Source organism: Haliotis cracherodii, unplaced genomic scaffold (assembly GCF_022045235.1).
Source record: "Haliotis cracherodii isolate W230 unplaced genomic scaffold, xgHalCrac1.p SCAF_15, whole genome shotgun sequence".
NCBI classification, from domain to species: domain Eukaryota; kingdom Metazoa; phylum Mollusca; class Gastropoda; order Lepetellida; family Haliotidae; genus Haliotis; species Haliotis cracherodii.
Window position 1 is genome coordinate 23,722,223 of NW_027266270.1, and position 15,201 is coordinate 23,737,423.

Genomic DNA, 15,201 nt, shown 5'->3' on the forward strand with positions numbered 1-15,201 from the left:
AAATATTGTTGTACACATAGCTCATGACCCGTGAACATCCGGGGAAGAATAGGTCTTCAGCAACCCATGCTTGTCGTAGAGGCGACTAACGGGATCGGGTGGTCAGGCTCGCTGACTTGGTTGTTGCTTGTCGTCGTATCCCAACTGCGTTGATCGATGCTCATAATGTCAATCACTGATTTGTCGCCTTTTCGACAAGAATGGGTTGCTGAAGACCTATTCTACCCAGGGGGCGGTGGGGTAGCCTAGTGGTTAAAGCGTTCGCTCGTCACGAAAGGTAAGACTCCTTGGTCAAGGTCAATTGTGTTTGCACGTTCCAGGTAACGTGTCGAGAAAGTCCGCAATCAGGCGATTAGTTTCGCACGTGATGCTTGTACACGGCCTAATAACCTAGCCTCACGACCTCGAACAACCCTCACGTGCGAAACAAATCAGATTGAGGACTTTCTCACATAAACTTTGCTGGAATAGCATGATTTAGATTGTAAAGTGTGAGGTGACACGCCCACAAAGAAGACATGATAGATACACAAACCATTTCGAAGTTGGCTTCTTTCAACTTCTTGCGTCCCTTGTCATAGATAGTCTTCAGGGCCTTCTCAGCCGCCTCCTTCTTCGCCACCTTCTTGGACGACCCCACGCCGTCGACGTGCTGGACACCGTCTACTACAGCGGCGGTGTGGAAGCTGGGGACAGAAAGGACATTGTGGTCACGTTTCATATGCAGTGCAGTCAACTCGTGGTTTAAGGAAGTAATAAGGCGAATAAGGATAGTTCATGCACAGAATCTAAAACAAAGCCATCCCTGGTTGCATTGATGAATCTGACAGCCTGCCTGGTGAAGTGGTCGGCTCGGAGACAGTATGCTGTGTCTGAGTGGGGTATCCATGTTAAACTGCAAAATGGAATCTCACACTTACACTAACACACATGCATGCTCGTCGCTATCTAAGTGCAATAGTCTTTGTAAACACTACAAACCAGTGTCTTGAGTGTAAAAAAGAGATGAGTGACGTTATTTAAATGTGACGGCGCTCTGTATACATAATCGAGTCTGGACCAGACAATCCAGTGATTAACATCATGAGCATCGATCCAAGCATTTAAGACTTGATGACAAGCATCAACCAAGTCAGCGAGCCTGACCACCCGATCCCGTTAGTCGCCTCTTATGACAAGCATAGTCGTCTTTTACGGCAAGCATGGGTTGCTGAAGACCTATTTTACCCCGGATCTTCACGGGTCGCGGTGATATCAACATGTTAAGAAACAACATTCTGGCTTAACATCACACGCGCACGTGTTAATCGAGCGTTATGGCGAGTGAGTGAGTGTGGTTTTGCGCCGCGTTTAGAAATAATTCAGCAACAACACATCGGGGGACACCGGAACTGGGCGTCCCCATTGCATCCATATGGGGAATAGAACTCGGGGCTCCGGCGTGACAGGCGAACGCTTTAACCACAAGGCTTTCGTACGGCCCTGTGTAATGAATCCATTTAGTCCCCAGATGCACTGGTGTATTAATTGTCTCCGGGGCACTTACCAGGAGGCGTGGTCTGGTCCGGAGCGAGAGAAGTCTGTGAACTCCACCGTGACCTCCCTCGTCTGGCCATACTCCATCAGTACGCTGACAGGATCACGGTCACCATACAGGGAAGCGAACAAGGGGCCCTGGGCGCCCGCCATGACCGTTGTACCTGCAGCAGGGAAACACATGCAGTGTCTGTCATTGTCACAAGGGTTGCAGCGCGAGTGAAACTAAGATTTATACTTCAAAATCCCAGAACAGTTTCATAGTGTTAAACAACGGAAGCTATTACTTGAACTACAACAAATAGACGAACAACAACAACAACTACTACTACCACCACCACCACTACCATTTACTACTACTACTACTACGACGACGACGACGACGACGACGAAGACGACTGATACTACCACTACTTGTCTAACTTCTACCACTACTACTACTACGACGACGACGACGAAGACGACTGATACTACCACTACTTGTCTAACTTCTACCACTATCACATCTTTCGTTTCCTCTACAACTGTGACAGACGCAACTGTACAGCATGTACCACGTGAATCAGTGAGACGGCGTTCTTCATGCATTTGGTCACCTGTATGTACATAAACCAGCTGTCCTGCTAACTTGTGACGCGGACCAGCATTTAGGAAACTGAATAACAACTGCCATACCACCAGTTTCCAACTGCACTTGAACTCAGCAAAATGCATCCGGGCTTATAGTATGAAACTAGGAAGACGAGCGATAGCAACAGTATTGTGTACACATATATACTGTATTCATATGACACGGGCTGTGTAACTCAGCAGTAGGTTATCAATAAAATATCGTTAGTAGATTTAATAAAAGTTATTCACAGTGATTCTATCGAATTATGGCGCCCAATAACCTGAATCATATAAATATTATTGTTCGTATAGAACAAGCGAAATACTTAGACACTATTCAGTTTGACTGATATAAATTTGTGTCATGGCGTTTCTGTGTTTGAATCTGGGAGAAAAAAAATACATTTATGAATTAACATGTACTTTACCCGACATCATTACAGAGTCAAGTTTCTGTGCACAAGTTTAGTGTATAGGCCTCGACTCACCTGGGGGAATTAGACACGGGAGTTGTGCACGACCTGTAGGGGGTGGATGCCTAGCAATGGCGAAGGAACGCCAGTCCAGTTAGGATGGGTACAGCTAAGTTATCATGTATTCAGATAACAGCCTCGGTTTAGATAACACTATGACTTAGTTCTGTATCAGTTTGCCACCTCATATATATGTGTGATAAACCCTTATCATAACGAGGACTGGGCTGTGTTGTAGGAATATTACACAAAAAAATCATGCTTTATCAGTTTTTAAATGAACATCCCTATCGTTTATTATACCACACTCTTATCCAACACAAACAGTTATAGAACACATAAAGGGGCGACAGAATGGACCCGGATTTAATGCACAAAGCGGTTGTGGTGTGGGCAACTTTGAAGCGTTATCTTAACAACCCGGCTTGTAACAACCTTAAAATCGCACATTATCTTTTGACAGTCGGAGGGGAACTTGAACCCTATTTTTAGAGTGTCAATTTGATCAAGGTCTTGTTAAGCTTGATAACAAGTACCGACAAGCGTACGTAAAATTTCAGCGTGCTAAGTGAGTTGAAATAGGGCTTAATGTCGCGTTCAAAGCTTATCGCAGTTTCCTTTAAAAATAAAATGGAGTTGCTTTTTTCTATCAAAATTATATGTTAAGAGACTAAGACTAAGTCTATTAATTTTCATTCCCAAAAGTGTTTTTTTTCTTGTTTAATGCAGCACTCAGCAATATTCCAGCTGAATGATGGAGGTCTGTAAATAATCAAGTCTGGACCAGACAATCCAGTGATTGAAATCATGAGCATCGATCCATGCAATTGGGATACGATGACATGCATCAACCAAGTCAGCGAGTCTGACCATAACCCGATCCCGTAAGTCGCCTTTCACGACAAGCATAGTCGTCTTTTACGGCAAGCATTGTTTGCGGAAGACCAACAGCTGTTTGAGAAGCGATTTTCTTTTTGACCGAAATACCGCGTAAAATCTTGTTAAGATGAAACTTGACTTAGAAAATAGAAATGTTTCTCGGGCGCGTCACGTTAAATTCTGGACGTCAGTAATTTTTTTAGCCAATGAAAAAAACATATCTTTCATGTTCCCCGCGTATATGAAGCATACTCTGTTATTTATAAAATGAACGACCCATGAAGATCAGGGTAGAGAATAGGTCTTCAATAACACATGCTTGTCTTAAGAGGCGACTATGCTTGTCATAAGAGGTTACTAACAGGATCGGGTGGTCAGGCTGGCTGACTTGGTTGTTGCATGTCATTGTATCCCAAATACGTACATCGATGATGTCAATCACTGGATCGTCTGGTCCAGACTCGATTATGTACAGACCGACGTCACATAGCTGAAATATTGCTGAGTGCGGCGTTAAACAACAAACAAACAAACGGTTAAGATTACACTTGACTTCAGCGAGAAAAGCCCAGAAATGTTTTATGGACAATCTTGCCCGTCAGTCTTTTAATGGCCAATGAAAAAAAAAGATTTTTTAAAAAGTTTCCCGAGTTATGATGCAGACTCTGTTCATAACAAGACCTGACTGACAGCTGACAGCTTTTACGAGTTGAGTTCAATGTGAGCAAAGTGTCGTGTAAATATTCTTGGTGGGAAAAAATAAATACTGTTTCTCCCACATCATGATGGTTTGTAATAAGAATTTTTTTAAAGTCCTACCTCCCTCCTCACTTCTGTAAAATGTGAGCTAGAAACATTTTTTGTGCAGCCTTGTATATCGGCCTACAGTTCAGGAGAAGAGCATGGGATCGGGTGTCTGTCCAGGTCATGGGTCAGCGTGTGTTACTAGAACACACATCTTATCTATACGATTAAATATTGGCCAAACACTAAGAAGTAGGGATTGACCTACTTGTGTCTTAACCCAACGATGAACCTGTTCGGGAACTACACTACACTACAGACACACAGACACAGACACAGACACAGACACACACACACACACATGGATGTTTATCCACAGATTAAACATTTCAACCTGGGTCAAACATCAACGATGTCAAACATCAAGAAGTGGCATGGATTGATAGCCTGTCTCATGGTCCTTGAACATTGTTGGTTTTCCTCCGCCCAGCCTTTACTGAAATGCAGAATTTCCCAACTCACTGGGTCTCCTCTTCAATTTAAATGGTGTTGTTTGTTTCTATCAAAATTACATATTTTCAGGGACTATGCGTTAGTCCAGCCCATTGTCTGTGTGACCTTGAATGCCAGGGTTGGTAATTGTGAGTTCGAATCCATTCCTTCTGATTGTGATCTTTGGTATGTCAGCACCATCCCCATGATCGCGAGTTTGACCAACTCGTGAAAGTCTAGAACCTTTTTAAGCGGCGTTAAAACCAAATCACACACTCATTCTGCAATGCAATACTGTTGCAAGGTTTTCGATTTGTACAGACATGTAATTGTATTTTACAGTAGCGTTTTTTTTTAAAGAAATAAAATAATTGAGTAAATGTTTAATTGCATTGACTAATTGTCAATAAAAATGTCCTCATGATATGTTTTCTGCGTGGTAATGTCTGTTTGTTGTTTAACGCCGCACTCAGCAATATTCCAGCCAGATGACGGCGGTCTGTAAATAATCGAGTCTGGACCAGACAGTCCAGTGATGAGCATCGATCTTTGCAATTTGGATACGATAACATGCATCAACCAAGTCAGCGAGCCTGACCACCGGATGCCGTTAGTCGCCTTTTACGACAAGCATAGTCGCCTTTTACGGCAAGCATGGGTTGGGGAAGATCTACAGCTGTTTGAGAAGCGAATTGTCATCATCAAACTGTTTGCCAATAATTTCTGATTCACTTTCATTGACTGTTTGTGTGGGATTTCCTTAAATATATCAGGGAATCAATTAAGGTACAGACGTCCCCCAACGTGTATATGAACCTGGGTACGTAGTCTGAACACTGATGATGAAACGCTTCCATATTCCTGGGAATTTTAAAGGAAGAAAGAACAGAAATGTTGTGTAAGGAAATGAAAACATAAACAATACCCAATTTGGCGGATCCATAATTAGTGTTAACTCATGACTATTTTTATATATCAGTAGCTTCCGTGTTGCCTTGGTAAATATATCCACTGGTGAGAGAGTGAGTTTGGTTAAATGGCGCTTTGAACTGTATTTCAGTTATATCACGGCGTAATTTCGGAGGAAAGCCCGAAGTGATGCAGATCTCAGACGATAACCACTTTGGTGAAACCCACGAGCACGGGTATGGTGCTGACAAACCTAGAAACATAATCGGGGCGGACCTGGATTCGAACCCACAGTCATAGTGACGAAGTGAGTGAGTTGGGCTTTACGTTGCTCTGAGCAGTATTTAAGCTACTGACCGACACTATGATATTCTTGGGGTGGGGGTTCTGGTCGGGGTGTGGGGCTGGGATTTTGTACAGCTGAAAAAAAACCCAGATATATATTTCAATTACAGCTATGAGCCAAACTATTTTTCTACTGAAATTCACATTGCATCAAGAAAACTTCTATGGCAAACGATTTCTTTTTCCAATAATATGAAGTACAATTACTTTTTAAAAACATTTCGAGGACAATTTCCTTTTTCGGGGGATAAAATCCCCAGCAGGACAAGCGTGGATTCGAACCTGATACTAGCGGATCATTGCAACAAATGAACCATAGTTGCCCTACATGCCGTGTCGAGCGTTTCCCTACCACGTGGGACACATCCATGTATATGAATTGATGTCAACATACCCAGTTCAAACATCAATTATGAATCGGTTAATTCAGTTAAATCTCGAGAAGACGACGTACAATGAAAACATATTAATAAGAAACCCATTCGCCGACAGCGGGACATTAACAAATTACATTGTTTGGTTCAAAGAACACGCTGGTCCAGAGGCGAACACTCCCACTGTGCACATATAATGGCTATATCAGGTTAACGGACATTGATCAAGCAAGATTATTGAAACAATGACAACATGCCGGCACAGGGATGTGTGCTTGATATACGATCTTCAGCCCGAAGCCTCTGCCGTTATTGTGTTGCAAGCTATTGTCTAATACGTTGCCTCACGGTGACACGTATATCTATATCACATTGTCCCACGCCTGTCAAAGACTCTATTTGGGCAAATGGACAAAGGAGAGCGTGTTCCACTAAACGCTTGACGTCCAATTGAAACGTCAGCGTTCTGTTGTAACAGTTATAGATGGTGTTTACAAACAAATGGAACAGGGTCAAATGGATGGAACACAATGTTGGACATTGTTTAATAATACGGTCATGCTGTAGAAGGACTGCTCATTATTATAGGAGAGTGGAGATTATAAGGGATCATGAAAACATGACACATCGAAATGGGGGTTGGGGTCGCCAACAAATACAGCAACTACAGGGGGAACAACTACTTTTTCAAATAAAAAATGGTGATAAATCTGCACAATATTAAGGGACTGGTCCTATATTATTGGGACCTCACCCCACCCCTCCTCCCCCTACGTTGATGTGTGTGTGCGTGCGTGCGTGCGTACGTGTGGTGTGTGTGTGCGGAATGGGGGGGGGGGGGGGGGGGGGCAATATATGATGTAGTCCTTAGTCTAATCAGTGTGTGTGTGTGTGTATGTGTGAGAGTCAATATAATATATGATATAGTCCTTAGTGTCCAATCACCCCCCGCTTCACCCCCCCCCACCCCCCCCTCAATCCCTAAACAGTCGCTGTGGCACTCGCCGCTGCAACAACCCCTCGTGAATTGAAGTTTTGATATAGGAGATGCGGTAATGCTATATATCATATTGCCGCACACTAATGGGTAACAGATTCATAACTGATTACACGTCAACATAAAGGGGGTCGATTTCCGGAAACATTATTCTTTGTCCAAGTCGCTGTCACAGTTGTGTGCGTGCATGGAGGACGTATGTAACGCTCAGTGGCTCAATGACCGACTTACACCACACTGTGACATAGTTCAGCCGGCGCATGTAGCAGCTGTGGAAGGCATCAAGTCATATGGTAGTAAACGTGTGGTTTACATAATCATTGTTAATAATATTCTCACAGAATCACCGACCCGTGCGGTTTGGCATCTGTCTCCTAAGGGACCCTCCACTAAATATTCTTTGTGGAAGCTGGTAGTTTTGATAGAGAGAGGAGATTTTTGTCAGTTACTTTTTAAAAACACGAATTTGTTTTCTGTGAAACTTAATTTTTGTTATCAAATCTATTTTCAGGACATCCATCATGCCCAGCGAACAATATATATTATTGAGGAAAATCTGATGAGTAAATATTTTTTTCCATTTTTTTTAGCAATATATTTTTAAGACCAATGAAATATTTACAAAGTCATTGGAATAAATAATATCGCATATACGTTCAAAACTCATTTCTTTCACGCATATTAAAGGAACATAACCATAAGGATATATGTTTAACAAAATCGTTTGCTACTTTGCAACACAGACACTCGCCAGGCTATATTTTACTTGCAGTAATCTATGGATGATGTTAACATCATAAATCTTCTGTGATGGACATTGGCCTCTATAATGACAAGGAGCTTTGTCTTTGAACTCTTTCATTTACAATACTTGTCCATGTAGATTTCATGGGCATGACGACCCTTGAAGATCTGGGGTAGAATAGGTCTTCAGCAACCCATGTTTACCGTACAGACCGCCGTCTTATAGCTGAACCGACTCAACTCATCACACAGGTAATATATATATACAAGTCTCAACATATTAAAAACTGGAGAATTAAAACATCGTTTGTCCTGGATAGTGTCATGTGTAATTTTCTGTTTGACCTCCCAGCCCCAAACTCCCTACACCCCCGTTAGGCAAGACAAACAGTCAGATTATCTCAAATCCTAATCCCCCAAACTCTGACCCCAACCTTTACCCCACCCTTGTCTACCCTTGTATGCCACTCCACCTCTTGTCTACCCGTATCTCACGATGTTAACCGCTGACTATTGACAGACCATTCAGATATAAAGGTGTACAAAGTTCAGTTAAACACCAACTCTGATGTGACCATGATCGTTGAACTAACCCCATTAACAGATGGCCTGTGGAACAACGCCAAACGCTAAGAAACTAATGCTTCTCGACTAACAAAACACTATCTCTGATGGCCGCGTGATTACTATTGCAGGTACGTGGACTGTGGGACGGCTGGCGGGGTTGGCCTAAGAAGATAAAGCAATATGTGTGTGTGTGTGTGTGTGTGTGTGGTGGGGGGAGGGGGGTTGGGTGGGGTGTGTGTGTGTGTGTGTGTAATGGTAATGTCTGTTTGTTGTTTAACGCCGCACTCAGCAATATTCCAGCTATATGACGGCGGTCTGTAAATAATCGAGTCAGGACCAGACAATCCAGTGATTAATATCATGAACATCGATCCACGCAATTGGGATCGATGACATGCTTCAACCAAGTCAGCGAGCCTGACCACCCGATCCCGTTAGTCGCCTTTTACGACAAGCATAGTCACCTTTTACGGCAAGCATGGGTTGCTGAAGACCAATTCTACCCTGGAATCTTCACGGGTCCTGCGGGTTATGAGAGTCAGATGCAACGGGGTACCATGCTCATGTTTTGTTGGTGTCGAGGGGTGGGGTGGGAAGGAGTAGGGTAGGGTTGGTGTCGAGGGGTTGGCGTCGCGGGGTGGGATGATGTGGCATAGATTAGGGTAAGGTTGGTGTCGCGGGGTGGGGTCGGGTGGAGCGGAGTAGGGTAGGGTTGGAGTCGGAGGGTGGCGTGTGGTGGCGTAGGGTTGGAGTCGCAGGGTGGGGTGGGGTGGAGTAGGGTAGAGTTGGAGTCGCAGGTTGAGGTGGGGTGGAGTAGGGTAGAGTTGGAGTCGCGGGTTGAGATGGGGTGGGGTAGGGTAGGGCTGGAGTTGCGGGTTGAGATGGGGTGGGGTAGGGTAGGGCTGGAGTCGCGGGTTGAGGTGGGGTGGAGTAGGGTAGAGTTGGAGTCGCGGGTTGAGGTGGGGTAGGGTAGGGTAGAGTTGGGATCGCGGGTTGTGATGGGACGGGATAGGTTAGGGCTGGAGTCGCGGGTTGAGGTGGGGTGGGGTAGGGTAGGGCTGGAGTCGCGGGTTGAGGTGGGGTGGGGTAGGGTAGGGCTGGAGTCGCGGGTTGAGATGGGGTGGGGTAGGGTAGGGCTGGAGTCGCGGGTTGAGATGGGGTGGGGTAGGGTAGGGCTGGAGTCGCGGGTTGAGTTGGGGTGGGGTAGGGTAGGGCTGGAGTCGCGGGTTGAGATGGGGTGGGGTAGGGTAGAGTTGGAGTCGCGGGTTGAGATGGGGTGGGGTAGGGTAGGGCTGGAGTCGCGGGTTGAGATGGGGTGGGGTAGGGTAGGGCTGGAGTCGCGGGTTGAGGTGGGGTGGGGTAGGGTAGGGCTGGAGTCGCGGGTTGAGATGGGGTGGGGTAGGGTAGAGTTGGAGTCGCAGGTTGAGATGGGGTGGGGTAGGGTAGGGCTGGAGTCGCGGGTTGAGATGGGGTGGGGTAGGGTAGGGCTGGAGTCGCGGGTTGAGGTGGGGTGGGGTAGGGTAGGGTAGGGCTGGAGTCGCGGGTTGAGGTGGGCAGGGGCGGAGAAGGGTAGAGTTGGAGTCGCGGGTTGAGCTGGTGTGGTGTGGGGTGGTGTGGGGTGGAGTAGGATAGGGTAGGGTTGGAGTCGCGGGGTGGGGTGGGGTGGGTGTAGGTGTAGATGTGGCAGTGTAGTCGAGGTGTGTTCTGAGCTGTGGTAGTGTGTGTATTCAGGTGCGGTGTTTGTGTGTGCTGGAGTGGGTGGGGTGACTGCGTAGGTGTGGTGTTTGAGTTGACGTGGGTAGGTTGGGTTGTGTGTGTGGATGGATTGTGGGGGTTGGTGTGGAGGTTTAAGTGTGGTGTGTGTTGACGTGGGTGGATGGGTGCGTTGGTGTGATCCTGTGTGTAGGTGTTGATTATGTGTGTGTGGTGTGGGTTTAGGTGTGAGGTGTACGTTGTGTGTGTGTGTGTGTGTGTGTGGTGTGGGTTTAGGTGTCTTGTGTGTATGTAGGTGTTGATTCTGTGTGTGTGTGTGTGTGGTGGATTTAGGTGTGGGGTGTACGTTGTGTGTGCGTGTGTGCGTGTGTGCGTGTGTGCGTGTGTGTGTGTGTGTGTTTTGACGTGAGTGGGTTGGTGTGTAGGTGTCGATCTTGGGATGTGTGTGTGTGTGTGGTGTGGGGGATGGTATGTGTGTTTAGGTGTGGTGTGTGTTGACGTGTGTGGATTTAGGTGTGTGTGAGCAAGGCAGATACACAGTACCTACACAGTAATAAAAAAGACTCGAAGCAAAGATAAGCAGATAAACAGCGGGACGGTAAGACCGAACTACTAACGTAATACATGCAATATAACACACGTAACAACAGTAACAACCATCTCACCATTCTGCGCGTCCGTCTTCATGAGTGTGACCTGCCCAGCGATCCCCAGTGTTTGGGTACCCCGGCATCTAGATATCGGCCTCTCTGCGATAGCCTTCAGTCGGAGTTTACGTGGAATACATGTGTCAATAAAACGCTTTGCTGAAATTGATTTGGGTGCAATGCAAACCCCCCATGACTGACTTGCACGAAACGTAAACAACGCCTCCAGTCATCTGATTGGTCGAGACCACTTCCATGTCCCCGTGTCTACCGGAGTGGGGGGACGGGTTGAAGGAATCTAGACCGGGTACGTGTAAAGTTAGTCCCTCCGGGGAGGTTTACGCTTCGAGTATAGAAACACCTTGGCTCACTGACCAAGTAGTTGGGTCTCTTTCATACGGAACAGGGGCACTTAGTTAAATCTGCCCCTCTAGGGCATGTCTCTATAGGACTTTGGCCCTTACCGTGAATATTGGTTTATGTATTTTGTACATTTCATCAAATACACGGCAAGGGTTTCGGTATGACCATTCAGGGCGTTTAGAGGATAAATATGTCTGACTCAACAGACCAAGGAGTCAACTAGATGATGCGTGTCATCAAACTAGTCTCTCAGATTGCTTCGTACTGTTTGTTTTCTTTATTGTTCTCTGTAAACATGTGATTCATACAATGTAACGTTTAACTGTGTTATTGACTGTTTACAAACCAGTCGCGGCATCATCGGGTAAAGATTAACAATACATTTTTAAAATAAACGGAAATAGTTGTGGTGTGGTTATTACTAGTACACACCTGTCGACTGGTACGAATACAAGGTCTGTCGTCATCAGTACCACTACCACCTGCACTCACACAGACACTAGCATAAACACAAGCACTAACAGAAACACTCATATTAAGAACACTTTCATTAAAACTAACAGTTACATGAGGATAATCACTAACATTAGTGCATAGGACCACTAACATGCCCACTAGAGCGAGATACTAGCGAAACTTAAATTATCACTAGCAATAACATTATCCATCACTAGCACGAGCACTAACACAAACAGAAACACCAGCACCAGTACTTGCACGAGCACTAACATAAGCACCAACATGAGTACTAACACAAGCACTAACACCAGTACTAGCACAAGCACTGTCATAAACACCAACCTAAGCACTGGCACGAACACCATCTCTAGCACTAACATAAGCAGCAACACGACCACGAACACAAGCCCGAGAACGAGCAATAACACAAACACTAGCACCAATACAACACACCTAAACACCAACGAAAGTACGAGCACTAACATAAGCACTAACACGAGCACTAACACATGCACAACCACGAGCACAAACACTAGCACGAGCACTAACGCATGCACCACCAAGAACACAAACACTAGCACGAGCACTAACATAAGCACAAGTATGAGTAACATTAATAGCAAAAACATGAGCACTAACACCGGAGAGTTCATTAGCAGCACTAGTGGTACCATATTACCAACACGAGAAAGGTACCCTACCGGACAAGAATGAGGACCAGGTCACGCAATGTTGACATTATCATGACATTGTGCATGAGAGAGTCATTGTCTGCGAGAGGCGTGTGTCGACGCCAAGCGAAACAATCTCCCCCAGTGGAACAAAGTCCTCTACAGACCAGAAGATAAAACAGAAGCTGCATATTTTCTTGAATTTCCAAGATGGTATAATTAGTTAAACCCGTATTGTGCTCAAACAAAAGACAAGAAGAGACCTGTCCATACTTTACATTCATATTTTTCATCATGGCGACGGCAACATGACAAATATATAATTGTGAAAATATAACAGATCTAAGTTTCAAAATGATCTACACATGTCGTGCAATTAATACTGTAATCAGCCAGAAATAAATTTGGTCGATTTTGTACTCCTGTAAAACGCTAAATGATATACTGGCTTGCACCATGGATGTTTCATTCATAATTACAGTAAACATTCGTGTTTGAAACAAGGACATTAAACACTACCTCATCCATAACGATTTTATGTACTCAAATACTTTTTTCACAAAAGGGAAGCAGTGAACAGATTCGGACACATTATCTAAGAACAGTATGTTTTTATTTGACAAACAACCATGTTACCCTTGAATATCAAGTAATTTATTTTCAAACGATACTCATCAGGCGATCTCTCAAAGTCCTGCTAAATGCTGAAATGTTGCTTACGTTATTATATACTTTTTTGGCATCGCGAGATACTTTCAATCAAGGTGATGTAGTGGTAGTCATAACACTGGTAAAAAAGGGGATTGTAATTAGGCCACGTGTTTAGGTCAATCAGCCTCTGGGTATTGATCGATAACTTCCTTTAATAACAAGTTCATTTTGAGGACTGAGATCTTGCAGAAAAAAAACACGGACTGAGAACACTTCCTTGTAGTAGAGCGCTCCTTTAAGTGCCTATCAAATAACGGGTTAAATAGCCTGTCGAATAACATTCAAATAACCTGTCAAATACGTTTGATCCATAACATGTAAGGGTAGGCTCGGTTTCACGAGGAAACAAAAAAACATGTCCTTCCGTCAGGTGCAACACTTTATGGTGAAACCGAATACAACGACAGGCAGACTCTTAAACAGCCACATTGTAACGATATCGTTTCGATCTGACTTTTGTTACCGGTATGAAGATATATCTCGTTGGCAGAACAGGTACAATCTACCACATCATATTATTAAATATTCAACCGGTGATTATTTTAGCAATCGTTCAGGTAAAGCATGGCGAGGGACATCAGAAATATGTTTCACACGTTGTACCCATGGTATTAGTCTCGCATACTGACCCTTAAACAAATATATCCAATACAGCCCATGCAAGTCTATAATGTTTGGCAAGTCTAGGTTACTGCAGCATCTGAAAATGTAGAAAGTCTCTGGGATCCTTTTTATTATATTTTATAACCATAATTTAACAACTGTTGTTTCTGTAAATTAGTTCATACCAGAGACTAGATGATGGTTTATCTTGGTATGGAACCCGGGGCTTTGGAGTGACGAGCGAATGATTTTACCACAAGGCTACCCCTCTCACACGCCCCACCCCCTACCCCCATTTTAGAAAAGATAATCCTAAATCTTATCTACCGGGGAAAGGTAGTATGGAGAAACAACGAAGCCTCCTAAACTGTTCCTCGTATCGACTCCTTTATCAGTGGGAGCGTTTACAAAATGAATCATATCACGACTCCTGTGTTTACCTTCCTGATGCGTACATAGTAATGTCGCTGAGCTGAAACCAGGTTGATAGATTGAGGTGGGTGGGGTGGGGACAATAGGGGGAATGGGTGTTTGTGAGACATGATAAAACTGCCTGGCAATAATAATTCTCGAAATGATTTAAATGAATGAATGGATGAATGAATGAATGAGATGTCTGTATATTCCAGCTATTTTTAAATATTCCAAACAAAACACAAACTCATCCTTCTCGTGTTAATTGCACCTGAAACTGTAATCAAACAATTATCTTATGTATATCAAGTAAGTAATTTCTATAATACTGTTATATGTCCTCATTTCCTGTATTACGTAATGAAAAAACACATTTGAATGAAGTGCAAACAAAATCAAATACTCTTGTATATTGCCAAATGTCAAAATGTGACGCCACCCACCCCGTCCCATCTTCCCTAGTCAAGGGTGTTCCCACGTTTCCACGCGCGGACACGTTTGACCCCATCCCAATGAACGTTAAAATTATAACATGTTAACCTCCATCCTATATTCTCTCCCATGAGTTCACACTCTATACATACACATAGCTGGACACTTATGTAAGATAAGAAATCAATTCAAACCATGTACATACAGTTACATTAATTACACTTCACGGACGTCGTGCCAGCAAATTATGCTTGAGAACCGTACACTGTCAGCTCAACGAACTACTTGGAACAACTAAATTCGGTCAAGGCAATTAAAGTCTACTAGCGCCTTACAACGTGCCCAAACCTATTAATAGTTTAAAAAGCGGGAACATAAACATTCTCCTTGTCTCACACCTAGCACATTTTGCTTTCGTTGCCTTTAAAACCACTCGTAAAACATATAACTGATATACTATAATGTCAGGTTGGAACATGAGATCCATAGTATGTGATATGTTAATAGACGGTTGGC

General features: G+C 44.2%; 1 protein-coding gene across 3 annotated transcripts in view; it reads right to left on the minus strand.

Annotated features, from left to right (window-relative positions):
- Positions 1–15,201, minus strand: part of LOC139462400 (double-stranded RNA-specific editase 1-like) — a 49,511-nt gene that overhangs the window by 17,038 nt on the left and 17,272 nt on the right. For 2 of the 3 annotated variants that reach the window (XM_071244089.1, XM_071244090.1), the window contains exons 2-3: positions 1,547–1,700; positions 536–686 (exon numbers count right to left, since the gene is read on the minus strand). In XM_071244089.1, coding sequence (XP_071100190.1) covers positions 536–686; positions 1,547–1,700 — 305 coding nt within the window. Of the gene's footprint in view, positions 1–535; positions 687–1,546; positions 1,777–15,201 lie in introns of those variants that run through there. The other variant, XM_071244088.1, reaches the window with a different exon arrangement.